Source organism: Canis lupus, chromosome 29 (genome assembly GCF_011100685.1).
Source record: "Canis lupus familiaris isolate Mischka breed German Shepherd chromosome 29, alternate assembly UU_Cfam_GSD_1.0, whole genome shotgun sequence".
NCBI lineage: Eukaryota > Metazoa > Chordata > Mammalia > Carnivora > Canidae > Canis > Canis lupus.
This window is the reverse complement of record NC_049250.1, coordinates 9,895,888-9,918,904: the sequence shown is the minus strand read 5'-3', so window position 1 is coordinate 9,918,904 and position 23,017 is coordinate 9,895,888. Positions and strand designations below refer to the sequence as shown.

Here is a 23,017-nt window from a genome sequence, read left to right as displayed (position 1 = left end):
AGGCCACGGTTGAGGCCTAGCTGAGAAGAAGGTTCAAAGAGGCCTGGCTAAAGTTTGGTCAAGGAGAAACTGTCACTCTCCACCCAAAAAGAATCACATTACCCTTTAACGTTTAAAAGGAGAAAACTTGAGTGCTGTTTTCTTGCCTTATTCCAGCCGAAGTGATACCTCTCTTCTGAATTCATAACATGTGTTGTATTATTTCTCACACAGAAAGCTATCATGTTGTACCTCTTGCAACTTTCGTTATCCTATCTCACCATTGGTGCACTTGTCCTGGCACTCCGATTAAGCACAATTTCCTATCGGTACACTGAGCTAATGTCTCTGACGTGTTTTTACAGTTACAGGTTCTGTGCAGCACGTGAGAATCACGTGGAAGGGACTTAAGACAAGTTACAGGGTACTTATGCAGCTTCACAGTTCTAATAGGTGCCCACTTTATGGGTATCATTTTTCCAATGCTGCTAGGATCAAACTCAGTAAGATCCATCTTGGCTTTTAATCTCGGCTTTCCATCTTCCCTTCAGGGTCCTGCAGCATCTTAGTGAGCTGAAATACACATTTACATAGAAGCCTTTAAAAATCTTATTCTGCAAAACCTGATCTGTAAGGCAATATTAGATAAGTGTCACCATATATGTAATTCAGAAGTTTATTATTTAGGAATCCCCTTACAACCACAGGCTCAGATTCAGGCTATATTAAGGAGTCAGTCATAAGGCAGCGGGATACCCCTCACACCCACTAGGAGAGCTATCATCGAAAGTCAGACATAAGTGTTGGCAAGGATGTGAAAAAACTGGGACCCTAACACACAGCTGCTGGGAATGTAAAAGGTGCAGCCGCTCTGGAAGGCAGGTTGGCAGTTTCTCAACATTTGAACACAGAGCTGCCACAGGACCCAGCAGTTCCACTCCTAGGTATGTAGTCAGTAGCAATGGAAACACCTGAGCGTGCAAAGACTTGTACAGCCGTGTTCCCAGCAGCCTTGTTCATGCGAGCCACGCGCCGAATGGACCAACAAAACGTGGTATATCCACGCACTGGAATAGTCTCGGGCCATAAAGAAGACTGAAATACCGAAACACGAATGAACCTGAAAAACATTTATGCTAAATGAAAGAAGCCAAACATAAAAGGCTACACAATGTATGACTGCATTTGTAGGGAACGTGGGGAAGGGGCACATTCCTAGACGCGGGAAGGCAGCGCGGGCGGGCGCGGTACCCGGAGGCTCGGGTCGGGTGGGGCGGCTGGCCCCGGGGTGCGTGTGCGGGACCATCCCCCCCACCCCCCGAGGGCACACCCTAAATGGGGGGGCTGCTTGCCGCGGGAGCTCCGTCTCAAGAGAGCCCTCGGAGAAAGAGGAAGGAGTCGTGCGGCCCGGGGGTTGCGCTCGGCAGAGGTGCAGGGCGCCAGGCCCGGCGGAGGCCGAGCGCGGCACGTGGGCGCGGGGGCCGCGGGCGCGGGGGCCGTGGGCGCGGGGGCCGCGGGGGCCGCGGGCGGGCGGCCCGGGCCTGAGTCACGGCGCCGCGGGAGTCCCCACGCCCGCCCGCTCGGCTGAGCGCGGCGCCGACGCCGGGCCCGGGGCGCAGCGTGGGGCGGTCGGGCCGCCGCAGCCGCGCCCCCCTCGCGGCGCGGACCTCGCAGCGGCTCCCCGGGCCCGCCCCCGGCCGCGTCCGCAGTCCCGCCGGACCCGGCGCCCGCGCTGCGCTCGCTCCATGGCGTTTATCCGGAAGCAGCGGCGCGAGCGGCAGCTGCAGCTCTACTCCAGGGAGAGGTGAGCGCCGGCCGGGCCGCGGGGGCCGGGGGGGGACCGGGGGGGCCGGGGGGGCCGGGGCGAGCCGAGCGCGGGCGGAGCTCGGCGGGTCCCGGCGGCCGCGGCCCGGCGGGGTGCGGAGGGTGCGGGCGGGGTGCGCGGGCCGGCGGCCTCCCCCCGCGCGGCCCCGGCCCCGGCCCCGGCCCCGCCTGCACCGGGCGGCTGCGGTGCCTCGCTCCCCCGCCCTTTGCCGCCAACTTGTGCGGAGCCAAGGCCGCGGGGCCGGGCCGGGGCCGGGCCGAGTCGGGCCGCGCCGCCGCCGAGGCCTCGCTCTGCCGGAAGCCGGGGTCCGGCCGTCAGGCGCGCTCGGGGGCGGCGGCGCACGGTCCGCACGGTCCTCGGCGCCCGCCCGGGGGGCCCCGCACTCCGCAGCCCCCGCCCCCCCCGCACTCGGCCCGCGCCGGACCCGGGGTCCCGCGAAGCAGCGGCCGGACGGGGCCGAGCAGCGCCGCCCCTACTTCCTGACTCGGCGCTGGGGAGGCCGCCGCCGCCGCCGCCTCACTCGCCCACTCGCCGGTGCCGAAAGGGACTGGGAACGAATCGTTTTACGAGGATTTTGACCCTGAGAGCAGGTCATCCGGGGGCGCCGCGAGCAGGTCACCTGTGATCGGCGCTGCGGGAAGGAGAAGAAACCTCTTCCCTCACCCTTGAAGGTCTAAGAGCCGGACTGAATTCACATGAAATAGATGAACAGGAGGAGAGAACCGAAGTTTTATTACCCGTGTGCGGAGGCCCAGCATTAGAGACCTAACGAGATGGCCAAGGCAGGCAGTTTTTATACATTTTGGGACAAGGAGACAGTATGTGTGTGAGGAATCGACAGGATAAAGAAAGCAGGTGTTTGGGAGCCTCAATTAGTAGGATTCTAAGCGGAATTTAGGCTGAGGGAGTAGATTAGAAAACAACAAGGTCTGTTTGTCTTTCTTGGCTCTAAAGTCCTTATCTCGGGTGGTAAAGATGTCTTTTTATTTTTTGGCACAGGGAGGGTATTTCTCACATGGGACATTTGTTTCCTGCTTTTAGGAGGGCAGGGGAGGGTCTGAATGACGTTGCACTGGCTATTAAGTAACTTTAATTTGAAATAATATGCCAAAGGGGCACATTTTGGGGCAGCCTGCCCTTGGCCCCTATAGGGGACACCAGCAAAGCAGATTATACGTGGAAATACAGGCTGGAGACTTTAAGGCTTGTGTGTGGCCTCGCAGCATCCACACTTGTGTTATAGACGTGACTTGACTGCTTTCATCCAGACACTCATGTCCTTTTCTAATCTCTAATGTTGGCCTGGCCAGGCCATCGATGGTTTAAAATTTCATTCCCCACCATAGAGAAGATGACAAGATGTATCCAAAAAAAAAAAAAAAGCATATCTTGGATATGGCTTTCAAAAACATTTTTGGTTTTGTGATGTTTTATCCACAGAAAGGCTTATCTTTTTTTTTTTTTTAAAGATTTTATTTATTCATGAGAGACGCAGAGAGAGAGAGGCAGACAGAGACATAGGCAGAGGGAGAAGCAGGCTCCATGCAGGGAGCCCAATGTGAGATTCGATCCCGGAACTTCGAGATCACTCCCTGAGCAGAAGGCAGCAGCTCAACTGCTGAGCTGCCCAGGGATCCCGAAACGTTTATCTTTTAATAATAAATAATAACTGGACCCTAAATAAAGTAACTCACTTGTAGAGGCTCTTCCGACTTCGTTTATAGGGCTTGTTTCATATGAAGGAGCTTGAGTTTCTTTGTTCTGTGCCAGCATCATTAAGAGTTGGGGGTATTCTGTACTAAATAGATGGATGTGCAAATTTGCATTGTGAGAACTTAGAAACACTTGAATTGCCATCATGTTCTGTGCTCAAAGAATCATTTGTAACAATTCTGTGGCCTCTTTGATAGAGAGGAAAACCTGTTTTCTTTAGACCTGCCAGTTAATTTGATAGCTGTAATTTTTGTTTCATTTAGTTAGTTTATGCAGCTCTGCAGTGTCACACAAATCTTGAAGTCTGCACTGAGGTTTCAGCATATAATCTGCTTTGTTGGTATCTATTGATCAGTGTGACAGGCTAGCAGTGCACGGAGATAACTGTAGCTCTCACAACCAAAACACTTATTCATCTGTCAGGAGGCAGCAGCTGTTCTGAGCATCAGTAATCAGAAGAAGTTGGTGCCGCATATCTTGGATATATTTGAATCTTGCTTGCTCACTGCCCCAATTTTTTAATGCTCTGCTCCCTGGCTTTGCAATCTTGGACTGATAAGCCGACTTTAACCCAAAAGGTGTCTAAAGAATACCAGTTGGATGAAAGGAATCTGTCTCACAATCAGGTGTGGGCTAGAACCAACCAGTCTCTGTAAATCTAAGAATGAATGCACTCTGAAAGATGAGAATATTTTAAACCAGCTTTATTTCTGCACAGATTTTTCCTGGCTCATCCCTTTGTGGCAATAAACACCTATTTAGCACAATGATTGATGTAGATCATTGGCTCAGTCATACCTAAGAGAACTGTTAACTTTCTTTGGGACTGCTTCGGAGGTGACCCAACAAAAGGCCTCACCTCCTCAGAGTTGTGAGTTCATTGGTTTCATGCTGTTTTCAAGATTTTAGATTTCTGCCACTACCAAGTAATGACCCCAGGAAAGGAGAAACCTGAAGTTAGCTTTTATTTCTTTTAGTATTAAACTGATACTACTGCATTTAGTGTAAGTGATATTTCTATAAAGGTAGAAGAAGCAGAGAGTCTGATTGGGAGTTTTTGGATTGGTGGCTTAGACCAAGATGGGGGCAGAAGAAATGAAGAAAGGTGGATGGGTTTTAGATGTTTTTAGGAAGTAGAATGGACAGGTCTTGGTGTGGTGGATTTCATATAGAAGATATCATAGAGAGAATCCCAGCTAGACTTGTCAGATAAAATATAGGATGCCTAGTTAAATTTGATTTTCAGATGAATAGTGAAAAACTTTTAGTACAAGTATGTCCCATGCAGTATTTGGTACATACTTACACTAAATTTTTTTAATACTAAATTTTTTGGTAACTTATCTGAAATTCAGAAATAAGTCGGTGTTCTGTATTTTTATTTGCGCAAAATGGCAGTCCTCTCAGGTTTCTGGCTTGAACAACTGTATGGTGGTACCACTTATTAGTAATATTTCTGTTTATAAAGAAATGCTTTGAAAAACAAACGAACAAAAAAGAAATAAAAAAACAACAACAACAACAAAAAAGAAATGCTTTGGTAATTTTCAGTATTTGAAAACAAAGGGATGCTTGGTCATTAAAGTTAAGTACAGTTGTATCTTGGTTAAGATTTAGATTCCAGAAACTATATTGATTTTACTGGCTTTTAAAAAATCTACTGTGTAAAAAAAGAAAAAAAAATGTACTGTGTAGGTGTTAATGAAAATAAATGGGAAGAAGTTTAAAAGACAACTCACATATCTTAGAAATGATGTTGGAAATAACAAATGTGTACAGTGCGTTTGCAGATAAGGATATTTTACAAACTGCTGCTATTTAAGATATTTCTATTTTCATGGCATCTGGGTGGCTCAGTTGGTTAAGTGTGTGCCTCCAGCTTGGCTCATGATCCCAAGCTCCTGGGGTGGAGCCCCACATCACTGCAGGAGGGAGGGGGTGTCCCTGCTAAGTGAGAAGCCTGCTTCTCCCTCTCCTGCTCCCCCTGTTTGTGCTCTCTCTGTCAAATAAATAAATAGAATCTTTAAAAAAAGACATTTCTATTTCAAGAGTAGGCTAATTGTTAAATAATTTTCGTCTTCACATCTAGGAGTGGTGTGATGGACGAATAGCTATTTTTTTCTTAAGTGATTGGAAATTGAGATACTTGAGGCATGCTCCTCCAGGAGAGAGTCCAGTTTTCCTCTCTGTAATGTTGTACAACAAATTACTTAGGTGTAACTTTTAAGCTATCATCCCAGAATAAAACACTAGTAATCATGAATTCTATGTTGAGCACACATATTTCATTAATGATTTACAGGCACTTCTTAGAATTCAACTTTGCTTTCAGACATTCCACGTGTATATGATTCTCTTGGTTATGCTGATACTAAATTTTTTGGCTGATACTAAATGTCTTTTATTTAATATTTTATCGATTGATTCTGTATTTATCATACTAAAAGTACTGGTTGAGAGGGCAGAGTGCTTTGCTATACTCCTGTTTATGCTTTTATTTCTAAGACTGACCATCCTATTCTTATAATGTCTCATTGGTATATGCCAGGTGTTGAAAATGAATATAAACTGCAGAACCACAGGAATGCTGAAGAGTTGAAGGAAATCTACCTGTGACTCAGAAATAGGGTTTATTTTTCTCACATAAAAACAAAAAACAAAACAAAAAAGAGTGGGAGAAGAAATAAGTGTTGCAGATATTTTGATTAACTTAGAATTTATATTGGCTTTACCCAAACTGCATTATTTAGGCCTTTACCTTACCTTATGCCCTATTGCTGTCTGAAATTAGCTTCTTCCAAAATTGCTACCATTTAAGAAGACACAAGAAAATAACCACAAACTTTGAGTGGGTTTGCTCTATGGTTTTTATTTAAAAATTTTTTTAACGTGATGTAAAGTGGGTCTGGCCATTTAATGAAAACATTGCTTGTCTTTCTAAATACCATTGCAATTTCATCTTTTACTCATCAGACATGTAGAATTGTGACTGTACATTTATGACTCAGTAATTTTGAAAATTACCTCTTTGTTTTTTGTTTTATTAAGTGGACACCACTTAATAAACCCAGCATAGGGCTTGAACTCAGGACCCTGAGATCAAAATCTGAGCTGAGATCAAGAGTCAGATGCTTAACTGACTGAGCCATCCAAGTGCCCCTGTTTTTTATTTTTAAATTTGTGTTTAGTCAAATTCTATTTAATACTGATTATTTGAAATTATTGTGACGTAGATGGTAGTCATTTTTTACACATTGATGTGAGGTTGAAAACATGTATATTAATATTGGTATAATATCTATATATCTGTTACTTTAAGCTTGTCAGTTGGGTTTCGATCTTTCATTTTTCTTAATGAATTTTTTTCTGAGTGACTTAGCAGTTACTGGGAGATGCTTCGTGATATAAACTTTGACTTCTATTTCTCTCTCTTTTTTTTTTAAGATTTTATTTATTTATTCATGAGAAACAGAGAGGCAGAGACATAGGCAGAGGGAGGAGAAACAGGCTCCATGCAGGGAGCCTGATGTGGGACTCGATACTGGGACTTGGGGACCACGCCCTGGACCAAAGGCAGATGCTCAACCACTGAGCCACCCAGATGTCCCTGAGTTATATTTCTGTCAATTTTTGCTATCATATTTTCAAGGGTTGTTATTGAGTCTATGTAAGTTTAAATTGCTATCTTCTTAGAAAATTGAATCTTTTATCAAGGATTCTAGTAATGATTTTTTCTGTTTTTTTTTCTGATATTAATATATCAAATTTCTTTGAAGTATTTGCATTATATGGAATTTTTCATTTTTTTTTACATTTTGATTTTGTCCTTAGGTTATAGGCATATTTTCATTAATAGCTTAATAGTTGGATATTTTAATAAATAATTTTCCAATAATTTTTGTCTTGATAGATTTAGTCCATTTACATTTATTATTTTACAAATATATTTGGACTTTATTCTTTTATTTCTTTAGTTTTATCTTATTTTTTTTCCTTCATTTGGATTAATTAAGACCCCCTTGTTCTCTTTCATTTTTCCTGAAGAGTATGGTACTTATATACTGTTTCTGTTTTTCTAGAGCTTACCTTGAAAGTTTAGCATTTATATTTAGCTTAAGATCTGAAACTAATCGTTCTCTTAACCTTGGTCCCTAACAATACAAGGACCTTGGAGGGCTTCCATTGACCCATCCTAAATTATAGTCTCTATTGTCTAGTATTTTCAATCTAGATTTTAAACCTACAAATCAGACATTACAATTGTCTAGTTAACGTTTATGCTTATATAGTTTTACATGCATATTTACCATTGTCTTAGTCCAGCATTCCTTCTCACCTATCATACCTTCTCTATGGTATAATTTTCTCTTTCCTGAAGAATATCCTTAGAAGTTCCCCTAATGGTAGTAAGCTGCTTTTGTCTGTCTGAGCATGTGCTTGTGTTTTGTATTGGAGATCAGTTTTGCTAGATGTATAATTTTTGGCCCATGAACAACAGGGGGTTAGAGGCACCAACCCCTGCACAGTTAAAAATCTGTGTATAACTTTGACTCCTACCAAAAGTTGAACTACTAGTAGCCTGCTGTTTACCAGAAGCCTTCCAATAACAAACAGCCAATTAAAACATATTTTGTATGCTATATACATTATGTACTTAAAGTAAGCTAGAGAAAAAAGTATTATTAAAGTATTCTTAAAGCAAGCTAGAGAAAAGAAAATGTTATTTAGAGGAACGTCTGGGTAGCTCAGTGGTTGAGCGTCTGCCTTCGGCTCATGTCGTGATCCCAGGGTCCTGGGATCAAGTCCCACATTGGGCTCTGCAGGGAGCCTGCTTCTTCCTCTGCCTGTGAATGTGCCTCGTTGTCTGTGTCTCTCATGAATAAATAAATAAAATCTTAAAAAAAAGAGAGAGAAAATGTTACTTAGAAAGTCTCCTTAAGGAAGACAAAATACATTTTCAGTACTGTAGTGTATTGGGAAAAAAAAATCCACCTATAAGTGGATCAGCACAGTTCAAACCCACGTTGTTCAGGAGTTAGCTGTAATTTTCTCAGCATTTTGAAGATTGTGCAAATAAAGACAGATAGCCAGGGAATATGCACCCAAACTGCTAGAGCAGTTTTTGGTGGGAGGAAACAGCTCTCAAACTCAGAGAAGAGGTCAATAACAGGTGTGCTGTGCCTTCCATGACACAGCTCTTAGCTACCTGGCCAGGTCAAGCTTCAGACTTCAGGAGAAACTTGGATCCTTGGAGTGAGCAGGAGCCAGGATGCAGTAGAGCTATGCTGTGATGCAACCTTAGCTCACCATGGCCTGACTGGGGCTGTTAAGCCTTGCACTTGAGTCTGTGTGATGTGGCAGGATGGGAGCAGGATTTGTTGTATCTGTGTTTGTGGTTAGGGAACCACCAGAACTCTCTCTGGCATAATGAAGACACTGGGGTCCTAGCCTTGCATTCGACGAGGACCATTTGACTTTGGCCCCAGGGCACAGTAAGTTTCTGGGGAGCTTCGCAGGAGGCCACTTTATTCTGGGGAGACCAGCTTGCAACAAACCCCTAGCATTTAAGTCCAGCTTTCTTTTTTTTTTTTTTTTTTTCTTTTTTTCTTTTTTTTAAATTTATTTATGATAGAGAGAGAGAGAGAGAGAGAGAGAGAGAGAGAGAGAGACAGGCAGAGGGAGAAGCAGGCTCCATGTACCAGGAGCCCGACGTGGGATTCGATCCCGGGTCTCCAGGATCGCGCCCTGGGCCAAAGGCAGGCGCCAAACCACTGCGCCACCCAGGGATCCCAGTCCAGCTTTCTTTTAAGGACTCTGTCTTCTCTCTGGCTGCTTTTAAGATCTCCTCTTTGTAGTGTTTCACTGTTGGTCTATCTATAAATTTCTTTTTATTCACCTGTCCTAATTGGGATTCCTAAAGCTGAAACATTCTTAGGAAATTTGGAGCCAAGCCTTCAGCTCTTAGAATATTGTTTTTATGTCTCCTAAAGGCTCTTTCCTATTAATCTGCATTTTTCTCTGCTGCATTGTGGGTATTTAAATCCATCTTAGAATTTACAATTTTTTTTTTTCTCTAGTTGCTTGTCACTTCTTCTTTGGAAACTTATCTTTGGGAGTTCTTGCAGGCCTGGGTTTCAGGTGGATTTTTCCAGAAAGTGTTTGTATTCATTTCTGTCTGGGGTGCTGGGAGAGACCACACTAGTTTGTCTTGAGTTTTATTGGGCTAAATAAGTAGTGAGTTCTAGTCCCAAATGTATGTCAGGGCAGGCTGGTGGTTTTATCTTCTCAAGGGAGACTGACTTTGCTCCTAGCCCAGCACCCAGGTCCTACCATCTCCCTCTAGGAAAGGGGGATGGGTGGTTTTTATTTCCATCCTCCAAGGGTTAACTTTAGGGATCCTAGCTTTTTCTGCCCCTACCTGTCCTCTCTGTCCTCTTTGCCCTCTGCTGTCTTCTCAGGGCACCGGGCCCTATGAAAGCAGGCTCCCTACTGCTCAGATTTGGGCAGAGCCCCCAGAGGAAAAGACTGCTCCAACGCCTGCTAAGTTTTCTCTACTGAGGCTTTCCTCACCTTTGTATCACCTCAGCCAAGCATTTGAAAAAAAGGATTGTATTAATTTATCCAGCAATTTTAGATGCTGTATAGTGAGATTGTTTTTCTGGACACATAATCTGCCATAATGTCTGAATTGGAATTCCTGCTGGTTTGTTTAAGCCTGGGTTTATTTCATAAATCTATAAACCCACTGGTTAACAAGAGACTTTTGAGGTAATCTAATTTGTCTCCCTCCCCTCAATTTTATAGTTGAGTCCTAAATAAAGTGATTGGACTAAAAGTCTAATGGCCAAGTCATGGCTGACCTAAGCCTGGAACAGATGTTATCTGATCCAAGGCCATCACCTTTGCCACCATAACATGCTGCTTCTGTTTTAAATATGAGGCCGGTGCTTATTTTTATGGTACCTCAGAAATTTAGAATGTTTAGGAATAATGGAAACCTTGTTATTCTCAGTGTAATACAATGGCTGGCAGCCTCTGCATTGCCTCAGAGCTTGATAGAAAATGCACAATCTTAAGCTGCACCCCAGATATGCCACATCAGAATCTGCATTTTAATGTGACCCCTACATGATCGTACACTCGTACACATGTTTATGTTTGAGAAGCACTTTCTAGATAACAGTAATTAAGCATTCCTCTTTTTTTTTTTTTTTTTTTTAATTTTGTGCCATTGAACTATGCTTCCACATTGATCTTCTCCATAGTTTGGAGAAGGCTCATGGAATATCCTTCTTCAGGCTATGACCCCAGTGAGGAAATTGAAAGATTTTGAAAGCGTGGATGATATTTTTGCCATTTGTTCTCAAGATAGTTGAGACTTGAAAGTAGAAATGACTGGTCTTATGAATGGTGTCAATGAAAGGGATTTTGATATCTGAACCATCTAGTCCAGGAAGTAACTGCAAAGTAGAGTCAGAGGAGAATGTAATTTCCTACAGTCTGGCCAAGTAGTAGAGTTTTAAACTTATCCCCAAGGGAAAGGATCACAAAGCCAGATGAAATGGTGACATTGATTACACTGGACGAGAGTAGGTAGGAGATGGAATGCTACAGTACGGGAAGAGGGGGCAGTAATTTGCTTGAAAAAACAATCTGTGTAGGACCTAGAAATAACATTTAGTCACTCAGGTGTCTTTATGTAAATATGCAGAATATGAATAATAAAATAAATTTTATTACAAAAGAGAATTAATGTGTCTTAGGTGTTATTGAAGCTTATTAGGATGAGGACTCAAGAATGGAATCTAGGGGCACCTGGATGGCTTAGTTAGTTAAGCATCTGCCTTCAGCTCAGGTCGTGATCCTGGGATCTTGGGATCAAGCCCTGTTTCAGGCTCCCTGCTAAGGGGGTGTCTGCTTCTCCCTCTCCCTCTCCCCACTGCTTGTGTGCATGCTCCCTCTTTCTCTCTCTCTCTCTCTCTCTCTCATAAATGAATGAATGAATGAATAAATAAATGAATGAATAAGTAAGTAAATAAATAAATAAATGAGATCTTTAAAAAAAGATTAGACTCTAGTGCTGAAAGGCTACAGATCTGTTCAGAAGGGAAGACTTGTCAGGAGGTGAGGCAGTGGGCCCTGAATGTCAAGAAGCACAAGTGCAGAGGAATCCATTAACAGAGGGGAAGAACCTGGGACCTTACTAAAAAGAGGAACAGAGATAATTGCATTCCTTTGTTACAGGCCACCTAAGTGAGTAGAAAGAATGGCGGATATGTACCTGATGTAGATGAAAAATGGGAAATAGCAACACAGATAATGACAGGAGACCTGACTTAGTCAATGTTTAGTGAGATAGAATTAGTTTCTTAAGTTCCCTTGTTGAAATTTCAATCTATTTGAAGGCAGAAAACTTGAGAACTTGGTAAAATTCTGAGTATTAAATAGAAATTAATTAAGTAGCAGTGCTGGAAACCTTCAGAAAAAGCAGTCCCTGTCAAGTTATTTATTGCTGAAGCCCAGAGGAAACCAAGATGGACTCATAACAGAAGTAGATTTTTTAGAAGGCAGATATTAAAAGTTTCAAGGGGGAGGTGGGGAAGATAGCCATTATTACTGAACAGTTCTGGAATGGATATTGATCCAGAAAGTTTTGAAACTGTCAAAAATAAAATTCAGAACATTCAGGCCAAATGGTCTTTGGTGAAGAGTTACAGAAAATCAGACAAGCAGTTAAACATAGGATAGTTGCACAGTGGTGTTCCTCTGAGCTTATACTTATTATTATTATTATTATTATTATTATTATTATTATTATTATTTATTCATGATAAACACAGAGAGAGAGAGGCAGAGACACAGGCAGAGGGAGAAGCAGGCTCCATGCAGGGAGCCGGATGTGGGACTCGATCCCAGGACTCCAGGATTGCACCCTGGGCCAAACGCAGGCGCTAAACCGATGCGCCACCCAGGGATCCCCCTTATAATTTTTTTAAAAATGTAAAACAAGGACAACAACCAGGGACAGATTAAGAGGATGTCACAGACCTGCACAATTAGCATCAGGAAAGTTAAAGCCCCAACTGTGGCTTTAAAAAATGCTGCAGATTAAAAACATTTTCACAGTTTCCTAAAGTTGAATTTAAAAGCAGGCTGCTGCCGCGCAAGGCCTTGGCTGATAGTGGAAATTGATTGATAAGAGAGGAAATGGCTCTTATTTGTGTTAATAATACTGACCTTCAGATGGGAAGTGACAGGATAAGTCTTCCAATGTGTGCTACATCTCCTGCTGGGAGCTGCTGGGAGAGTTTCGAGCTTGGAACCCCAGAACCATTTCAGGGATCTAGGAACGTTGAAAGGTGCCAAAGGAACATATATGCCTAAGTAAGTTTAGTGCTAATTCTGGATCATTCAGATTATTTATAAAATGCTAGAAGAGAAAGTTGTTGCCACCAGTCTCCAGAATGAATCCACTATAAAGTCACATCAATGCTCAACTCTTTTGACAGAGTTTGGCTGGTAGGTCAGGGACATGCAGTAGCTTAGCTCATGGGAACTTTGACAGAGGATAAGGGTTTTGAGTTTTGTTTTGGTTTTGATGTCTTAATAGCGGAATCGAGAAAGGAGAAACTAATGTTAGTATAGATTGGCGGAATGATGTGTCTCTGAATGACTGTTCAGAGGTTACTGTCAAATGTATTCCAGGAGGAACGTTTTCATGGTGAGTCACAGGACTGTGTTCTCGCCCTTGTCTGTTCAGCATTTTTCTTCATGTCCTCATTTCAGAGCCACTCTAAAAAGCTCACAAAAATGCCCCACTTAGTTGCACCAACTCTCTGAGTGGTAGGGGCCCTCGTGTCTAGTTTGAGCCAAGGACAGCGTTAGGGTACCCAGAGTAGAGAGGGCAAGTACGGGCCTCTCGTGCCCTCTCCCGTGCGTGTACACATCTCTCAGGCGTTAGGCCGCTGTTTCTCACGGAGCACAAAGCAGTTCCCCTCAACACAGTGAAACCTGCCCTGCAGCTGCAATCTAGAGAAATGATGGACTAGCATTATAACTACTGCTCATCAGTAGAGGGTCGAGTGGTTGGGTGGGCACAAACACAAGGGGCTGCCTAAAGTGAACTTATTCAATGAGTAGGATGCTTTAAAATTTAGGTGATGTGAGAATGGGACAGCCTCTCCTTTAGGAAATTAAGTAGCTAAATGAGTACATTTATCAAAGAGAATCCAAAGAGCCGCCCACACCTTTGTAAAGGTGAATTGAACTAAGGAATCCCCAGGAGCAGGGCCAGGGGTCTCCTAAAGAAAACATTTAAAATTATAAAAGTGACCTCACAAGAACCTTTTCCTCCCAAGGATGTGGTTTGAAAATCATCATTCAAAATGCCATGAAACTTTACTGTCATAATTTTTACATACAAAAATTTTAAAGCAGGTAAAACTGAACACATCAGCGGAAGGAAAATGCAGACTCAGAAAAATTCCTTAATCCTTTCACTTTAAATAACATGATTCGATTCTATCCCTTTGCCATGTGTTTTGGATCTCTTACAAAATATGCATATTGGTGAATTAAGGAGGATGTAAGTTACTGGTCAAGATAATGACTCTAGTTCTATAATAGTTAATATTAATTTTTTTTAATTGTGGTAAAAAGCACGTAACATGAGTTGACTGTCTTAGCCACTTTTACATGTATAGTACAGTAGTGTTAAGTATGTTCACACTGTTGTGCAACAGATCTCTGGAACCTTTTCATCTTGCAAAACTGGAGCTCTCTACGCCCTGAAAAGCAATTCCCTAAAAGGAGCTCCACTCTTTCCCCTACTACCAGCTCCTAGCAACCACCATTCTATTTTCTCTTGGTAAGAGTTTCACTAATTTAGATACTTGACGTGAGTGGAATTATGTAGTATTTGCCTGTGCCGCTAGCTTGTTTCACTAGCATAATGGTTCATCCATGAGGTAGCATAAGACAAGACGTCCTTCTTTGTTAAAGCTGAATAATATTCCATTGTATATATATACCACATTATCTTTATCCATTCATTGTTGATGCACATTTAGGTTGCTTCCTCCTCCTGGCTCTTGTAAATAATGCTGCAGTGAGCATGGTTATGCAAATATCTCTTTGAGATCCTGTTTTCAGTTCTTTTGGATAAATACCCAGAAGTGGAACTGTGGATTGTGTGGTAGTTGTATTTTTAATTTTTGAAAGAACCTCCATGCTCTTTTCCATAGCAGTTGCCCCATTTTACAGTCCTACCAACAGTGGGCAAGGGTCCCAATTTCTCCACATCCTCACCAACATTTGTTATTTTCAGGCGTTGTTTTAGTAGTGTGTGAGGTAATTGCTCATTTGTAGTTTTGGTATACATTTTCCTGATGATTAGTGATACTGAGTATCTTTTCATACACTTTTTGGCCACTTGTATATCTTCTCTAAATCTTTTGCCCATTTTTTAATTGGGTTACATTTTATTGTTGTTGATCAGTGGGAGTTCTTTATGTATTCTGGTTACTAACTCCTTACCAGATATATGGTTTAAAAATCTTGTTTCCAGTTGTTTGGGTTGCCTTCTCATTCTGTTGATTGTTTTCTTTGCTGCACAGTTTTTAGGTTTGATGTGGTCACATTTATTTTTGCTTTTGTTGCTTGTGCTTTTGGTGTCATATCCAAGAAATCATTGCCAAATCCAACATCATGAAGCTTTCTGCCAAGTCTTTGTCTAGGAGTTTCATACTTTGAAGTCTTGCATGTAGGTCTTAAATCCATTTTGAATTAATTTTTGTATGTGATGTTGAAGTAAAGGCCCAACTTCATTCTTTTGCATGTGGAAATCCAGTTTTCCCAACACCATTCATTGAAGAGATTGTCCTTTTCTCATTGTATGCCCTTGGAACCCATATTTGAGCACATAAGTGAGGGTTTATTTCTGAACTCTCTATTCTGTTCCATTGGTGTATATGTCTGTCTTTCTGCTGATTTTGAGTTTGTTTTGATTACCATAGCTTTGTAATATGTTTTGAAATCAGGAACTGTGAGGCTACCAGCTTTGTTTTTCTTTCTTGATGTTTTGGCTATTAAATTCCATATGAATTTTAGGATTGTTTTTTCTGTTTCTGTAATAGATGCCGCTGAGACTTTGATAGGGATTCCATCGAATGTACAAATCATTGGGGTGGTATGGACATTTTAATAATATTAAGGTTAGGATTACATATGTTTTATATTTTTCTTTAAAAAAGTTTTATTTTGTGTTCAAGTATAATTAACATACAGTGTTATGTTGGTTTCAGTGTATAATACAATGATTCAGCAATCCTATATATTGCTTAGTGCTTATCACAAGTGTGCTCTTAAAACCCTTCACCTATTTTAGCCATCCCTCCACCCACCTTCCCTTGCAACCACCAGTTTTCTGTATATGAGTCTGTTTTTTTCTTTGTCTCCTTTTTTATTCATTTGTTTTGTTTCTTAAATTCCATATATGAGTGAATCACGTGGTATTTATCTTTCTCTGATTTCTCTCACTTAGCTTAATATCCTCTAGATCCATTCATGCTGTTGCAAGGAATAGGACTATATTTTAACAATCATGTGGAAGAACTGGTTGTCTATGAAGGCTACTTGTGCTTTGTATGCCATTGTCTTATTAAAGAAACTTACTTTACCTTCTCTCTAAGAGGAGGAGTGGGGAGATTAAGAATGGGAAGGAAGGGTTATATAGCTCCAGCCCAAGCCAAGGGTTTCAGGTCATTAGAACAAGCTAAATTAAGAGGCAAGGTAACTAGTAAGTATCTCTCTGATTTAAACCTTTGTGGAAATTATCTGATGCATCAAAGGACTGTTCTAGCAATCCTAACTCTTGTGATTGCATTGAAATTCAAGAGTAAGTATTAATAGTGAGCATTTTACTTTGAGCCCTGGCATTGTAGCTCATGATTAATTGTTATTCACGGGTTTAAAGACATTAATAGGCTAATAAAAAAGTTACCTATTAGAATGATAAAGCTGGTTCCTGCTGTCATTATTCTTAATTTATGAGTTATTTTCCTTTTGGTTCAGATTTTCTCTGTAATGGGCAATGTCTTCTTGTCCCATGAATATAATTTCTTCTTTGTAAATATATTTAGTATAGGCTTCTGACCTCCTGTTTTCTGTATTGTGCCTAGAACTTCAAGTTGTGTTCTTCCACTTGCTTTGGTGTAGTTCTTTCATATTAGAGGTTGGTGGTCTTAGGCTATCCATTCATATCTAAGTGTGAATTGTGTTGTTCTGTGTCACTGTGGGTGGGCCTTTTCTGTTGGGCTTCAGTATGGGATGATATTGTAAAGACCTGGCTCTTTCAGATACTCCTATCCATACCATAGGTCTTTTCTCCATAGCTGTTTAGTTTTTTCTTTTTTGTTGTTGTTGTTGTTGTTTAGTTTTTTCTAAAAATAATCTACCAAACTCTTTCTGGAATGGTTATGTCTTCCTACTTTTTACACCACAGCCCTGCTTTCTACTATGTTTGATGTCTAGTTTGGAGCCTCGTGTTCGGTTTTTGTCTAGAAAAAGCTGTGCCAGAGTGAGGTAGGGTATGCATCAGGGGAGGGGTGTGGACTACTGACTCATTCAGACCCACCGTCCCCCCAGGCTTTCTCCCTACTTTCTTCGTACCTGATACCTGCGATTTTGGAACTTTTTGGAAGTCCTATGACTTGAGTTGGTTTTCTCCTGATTGGTGACTTCTCCTGGAGGTGTCTGCCATTCTGGCTTTTGATCACTGCCGATTCCTCCCATCCACTTGCTGCTCTCATCTTCGTTTGAGACTCTTCAGTTTTCTTTGGTCTGTGGTCTTGCCACTTAAAAAATATTTTAATTTTTTAAAGATTTTATTTATTTATTCATGAGAGACATAGAAAGGCAGAAACATAGGCAGAGGAAGAAGCAGGCTCCCTGCGGGGAGCCTGATGTGGGGCTTGATCCCAGGACCCCAGAATCACGACCTGAGCTGAAGGCAGATGCTCAAACACTGAGCCACCCAGGTGCCCCTTAAAAAAATATTTTAAGTCACCAGAATTTTAGTGGTGTTTCCAGAGGGAGCAGAAATAGACATACATGCTTGATCTGCTATATTTATTGGAGATAGCATCCTCCAGCACACCAGAACTCCAGTATCCCATCCCCACAAGAGTTTTTCCTGTTAAATCTAGATGCCACTGATACTTCCTGAACAAAAAACACTTGTTTTCAGTTATTTGCCATGTATTTGTTTCTGTGGCTGGACAACTAAATTAATACTTCTTCTTATTTCCTTATTTTGTTTTTAAAGGTTTAAAACACATAAAACTTTAAAAAGAACTATGTTTTAATCCTATTCTGTTTGGTTTACGTATTTCTTCAATACCAAAGCATTAGACTGATTATTATAGGGAAATATCTAGAGACATGCCTCTCACAGGCATATGATCTTGTGGAAGTAGTAGGATGAATGCCACTAACCATGAGGCAGGACATGGGAGCAGAGGGGGTGTGCAGCCTGGAAGGGGCGGTGGGGAAGCCTGGTGGTCAGTCAGCAGGAGCAAAGGATGAAAAAACTCTGTAGGTGAGAGAGCCCCAGGTTTTGTTCAGACAAGAATACGTTTTATTTCAGAAATCTGGGGTTTCGGGATCCCTGGGTGGCGCAGCGGGTTAGCGCCTGCCTTTGGCCCAGGGCGCGATCCTGGAGACCCGGGATCGAATCCCACATCGGGCTCCCGGTGCATGGAGCCTGCTTCTCCCTCTGCCTGTGTCTCTCTCTCTCTCTCTCTCTCTGATGACTATCATAAATAAATTAAAAGAAAATTTTAAGAAATCTGGGGTTTCTCCTAAAGGAATTGAAAAAATCCATCTGTAATTATTTTTTATTTATTTTATATTTGCCTTGGCTGGGCAGGACTATCTGTTGCTTTTTCCTGCTGAGTAGAGAAGAGCATCTGGTACATAATATACACTTCATAGGTACCTGTTAACTTAATGAATGGACAAACACTTTGGGAACAAATGCTTTAAATACTCTGCTTTCGTGATACTTAGAAAAAAAAAAACAACAACAATAACATGAGGTTTTTTTTTGTTCTGGTTTTTCCAAATTCAGATTTTCCTTGCTCCTGCTTAACTTGGAGGAATACTACTTTGAACAACATACCGCTAATCATATTCAGAACAAGGGTGGTCAGAATGAAAGGTAAGGAAGATTTTTGGATCTCTGTGAGACCTTTCGTTTGTCTGATACTTTAAAAATTAAATGTATGGTCATGTAGATTCCCTCCCTCTTTTGTACTGGGAATTAATGAGAAAGGAGGACTTCAAAGTTACTGTCATAACTTCAGATGTTTTCTAAAGCTGGGAAGCAGTTTGTATGAATTCCTCTAACGTGGGTTTCTCAACTCAACTGGACAGGATTGATTCATTCAGCTCTTTTTTCTTGTATCACTTTTGTACTTAATGCTCTCAATTATTTGGGTTATGGTATTATAAAGTAATAATCATAAAATACCAGAGTGGCAGAAAAACCAGTACTTTCAAAAGGAATAATTGGATTTGAACTGGAAGCAAAATCAGTTTTCTCTGTGTTGTAATAATTACTGCTTATTGCTATAAAAACAGATTCAGTTTCTTTGACCATACATTTTGAAAGCTGTGTACAAAAATGTATAGTGAAGTTTTTTGGTTTAAAAGTGCCAACTTGGGGAGTTAACTAAGATCAGAGTTGTTCCTGCAAAATTGTATCTGCTAATGATTTTCTTTGGGGATGTCCCTCAACAACTACAGGCCACAGCTTGAACATGTTTTGATGTCAGATAAACTTTTTATTTTTTATTTTTATTTTTTTTTTCAGATAAACTTTTTAATTGTTAGTGCTCTTCAGGTTTTATCTTGAAAGGACCTTTAGAGCCATGTGGTATTTGTTTAAAAAAACAACCTAAAGTGAAAATCACTTAGCTTTTTATTTGGGAGCTTCTGACGTGTTTGTTCCATAGCATTCAAATTAGACAGTTACTGTTCATTGAAACCAGCACCTTGCTTTCTTCTGCAATTTTGCTCATATTCTTCTCCCTAATTCTGTACCTTTGTTTTTCCTCCCAGTGCTCCTCTTCCCTATATCATAACAATGTCTTGCTTAAAGTTCAGTATATTTATTATTAAGACATAAATATAAGCTTGCAAACTGAGACCTGCTTTTGTAATTTTTAAGTTATTATTAGAGTTCAGTGGGACAACCCGTGGAAATGAATTCAGTGGTATCTCACAACATTAACCTGTTGCTCTAGGAAGGCTATTTCAAGAAGGTACCCTGGGAAATACACAAAGGGACATATGTACAAGGTTATTTATCATAACGCTACTTGTAATAGCAAAGTGCTAGAAACAGTCTAGTAGACTGATTGAATAAACAGGGCATGTCCTCACAATGGAGTACTCTGCAGCTGTTATAATGGAGTGGAGAAGTTCTGTATAGTGCTGTGGAGTGAGCCCTAACGTATATTTAGTGCAAACAGTAAGGGGAAGTATACTGTATATTGTATGCTGTCTTTCATATCATTATGAAAGGAGAAGAATAATTTTTGTTATTTTTAAAAATATTTTTTAAATTAAAATAATTTTTATTATACATTTTAATTTTTAAAAATTTATTTATTCCATGAGAGAGACACACACACACACAGAGAGAGAGAGAGAGAGAGAGAGAGAGGCAGAGACACAGCCAGAGGGAGAAGCAGGCTCCATGCAGGAACTCCAACGTGGGACTCGATCCTGGGTCTCCAGGATCACGCCCTGGGTCAAAAGCGGCGCTAAACCACTGAGCCACCCAGTCTGCCCATTATACATTTTAAAAAGCATAAACTAAAAGCTAACGAGAATGATCATCTACACAGAAGAAGGAGCAATGAGGGTATGATATAAAATGGCAATTAGACTTCTCTGAATATCCCTTATTTTATAGCTTTGTTTTTGGAACTGTAGAAATATTTTACATATACTTTAATATAGAATTAAATTTCAGAATAAACACTGAACCTTAAAACTCAAAAAGAAAATGAAACAAATTAACTTAACTATATATGTAAGTTAGAGGGTTAACCACAGAGAAGAATTATTTTAATCAGCTTCACAGCATAGTAATTTTTGTCTCTGATGTGGTATAGCCACAATAGAAAAAGAATCACAAAAAATGATGTAAATGTTTTAGTAGTAATATTGCTGTAATTTTTGATATTATTATTTTGAAACTGTGGTTTAGTCACACGTGCACATAGATTTATATAGTTAGAGGGAGCAAATGAGTATGTGTTGAGGCCAAGACCAAGACTTGCAGGATGAAAGATACAAATCTAACAGTAAAGGAGTTAAATTCAAAGCCTAATCTTACATTAGAATTGGGAATGTTTATACGGATGTATATACTTTCCTTTTAGAAGAAAGTATTTTCTAGCACTCCCCTCTGAAAAGGCCTAGAAACAACCCTATAGCAATGATCCCCTAGATTATGCTGTCTAAATACTGTGTCCCACTAACAGGAATGAAGGCTTTGTGAGAAGTGGCTGAGTCTAAGTCTGGGGCAGGAAGGGTACGAGATGAACCTGGGAGATCTTGTCCTGCTGGCAGTAAGGGAGGTACCAGAAATCTGTACATTCAATTAAAAGGACATAAGGGCCAACTTGAAGAATTGGGCAACAAATGGCACAAACTACACATCAAAAGAGAATAATGCCTGCAGTGGTGGGAGATGTATCAGAATTGTTAAAACCCACAAGTTCATAAGATACGTATGTTACCTGGCAGGGATCCTAGGACACCAACTCACTTTTCTGAAACTTGATCAATAAAAGTAAAGAATCTAGCATTTTTTCTGCTTTCTTTGTACAGATTGTACTCAGGGTAACCAAATCATAGATAAGTACTGGAAAGTTGTTCTTTGTGGATGAATTCTAGGTAATAAACCCAGGAGTCATAAAAATTTCAGCCCCTAATGAATAATGGGATCAGGTTGGCAAACTCTTGCCCTGAGGTTAAAATCTGGCCTGTCACTAATCTTTAATTACACTGCTGTTCTTTTAGTTAATGCTTTAGCATCTACTTTCTAGTTAAAAGTTGTATTATGATTTTTTGTGACTTTATGTTCATAGATAATAATCCTTTATATTTTGATTCCTAGGAAAATCAGAGGCTCCTTAAAAATATGTTCAAAATCAGTTATTTTTGAACCAGATGCCATATCTCAGCCCATCATTAAGGTAAGTGCATCCTAAATATGAACAGAGACATTCCTACTGTTTGTGTATATGTTACCTCTTGCATATTTTTGTAATACTTCCCTCTCGATTTTATCCAGATTCCTTTGAGAGATTGTATAAAAATAGGAAAACATGGAGAAAATGGATCCAACAGACACTTTGCAAAGTATGTCATTGTCACTAAGTGTTTAATTTTACCTCTACCAAAAAATTATAATTTTTTAATGACTTTTGTCTGCATTGTAGGACAAAATCCGGGGAGATCTCACTCATTTTCAGTCAGGTAAGCATCACACAGTAATTATTTTTTACTAACCTGAATGAACATACATATGCACACTTTTTCTTTTTTTAGAACGGTAAAATTATTTGTAGAAATCTCAGATGAAGACTGTTGGAATAGATGTGTACATGTTTTTAAAATTGAACCATTAAGAACTATATTTCTTAAAAGCTGTGGTCCCTCATGAGATCCTTAATGTTTATAAAGTTGTGTGATACCACAGGCCTGTGGTTTCATCCTTGGGAATCCTGACAATCCCCCAGTCATGTGGGGGTTCAGCCAAAAGCCCTGCAGTCCCTCCTGCAGCCTCCTGGCCAATTAGAAGGTTGGGAGACAGGCCGCACAGCATTGAGGTGGATTTCAGGGTGACTCATGGTGCAGCCAAGGCACCAACTCAGGACATGCCGTCTTGTACAGTTATGAGGCTTGGGGTCCTGACCTTTTTCATCCTAAATTTATTCTGCACACATTTATGTACCTAGTACTGTGCTTAATATTGGCAACACAGAGAAAAATTAAAACACAGCTTTTCTCCAATCATACATTTAGTTCATCTATAGATTTTTTTTTTTTTAACTTATAAATAAGAAGGGAGTACAGGGCCTCTCCCACTTGCTTTTTGCTCTGGTTTTTACCTTTTTTCATTGCTAAAATGAGAGGGTTCAAGATCATGTTGTCCCAGATATATGCAGAGCTCTAGTTTCATGACACATTCAAAGGAACATCCTTCCTTGGTCAAGTAAATGTAGGAAAAGCTGTGAGGAGCAAAGGACACAGCTTTCTTTCCTTCAGGACTCGACCCAAAGCCTTAGCACACGGAAATGCCTCAAAGGTCTCAAGAGGCGATGGTTGGGAGCAGAGGGTGTTCCCAGTCATATTTGGATCACTTGCCTCTTCTGTTCATGGAACACTTTTCAATTACATTGAAGAGTATTTTATGAAAGCTAG

The 23,017-nt window shown here is 40.9% G+C and overlaps 1 protein-coding gene across 2 annotated transcripts in view; it reads left to right on the top strand.

Annotated features, from left to right (window-relative positions):
* Positions 1-1,650: 1,650 nt before the first annotated feature.
* The window catches only part of NSMAF (neutral sphingomyelinase activation associated factor), a 57,391-nt gene continuing 36,024 nt past the window's right edge, over positions 1,651-23,017 (top strand). For both annotated transcript variants that reach the window (XM_038579367.1, XM_038579366.1), the window contains exons 1-5: positions 1,651-1,783; positions 18,645-18,734; positions 21,708-21,786; positions 21,885-21,952; positions 22,033-22,069. In XM_038579367.1, the coding sequence (XP_038435295.1) occupies positions 1,725-1,783; positions 18,645-18,734; positions 21,708-21,786; positions 21,885-21,952; positions 22,033-22,069 (333 nt within the window). In that variant the 5' untranslated portion in view covers positions 1,651-1,724. The remainder of the gene's footprint in view (positions 1,784-18,644; positions 18,735-21,707; positions 21,787-21,884; positions 21,953-22,032; positions 22,070-23,017) is intronic.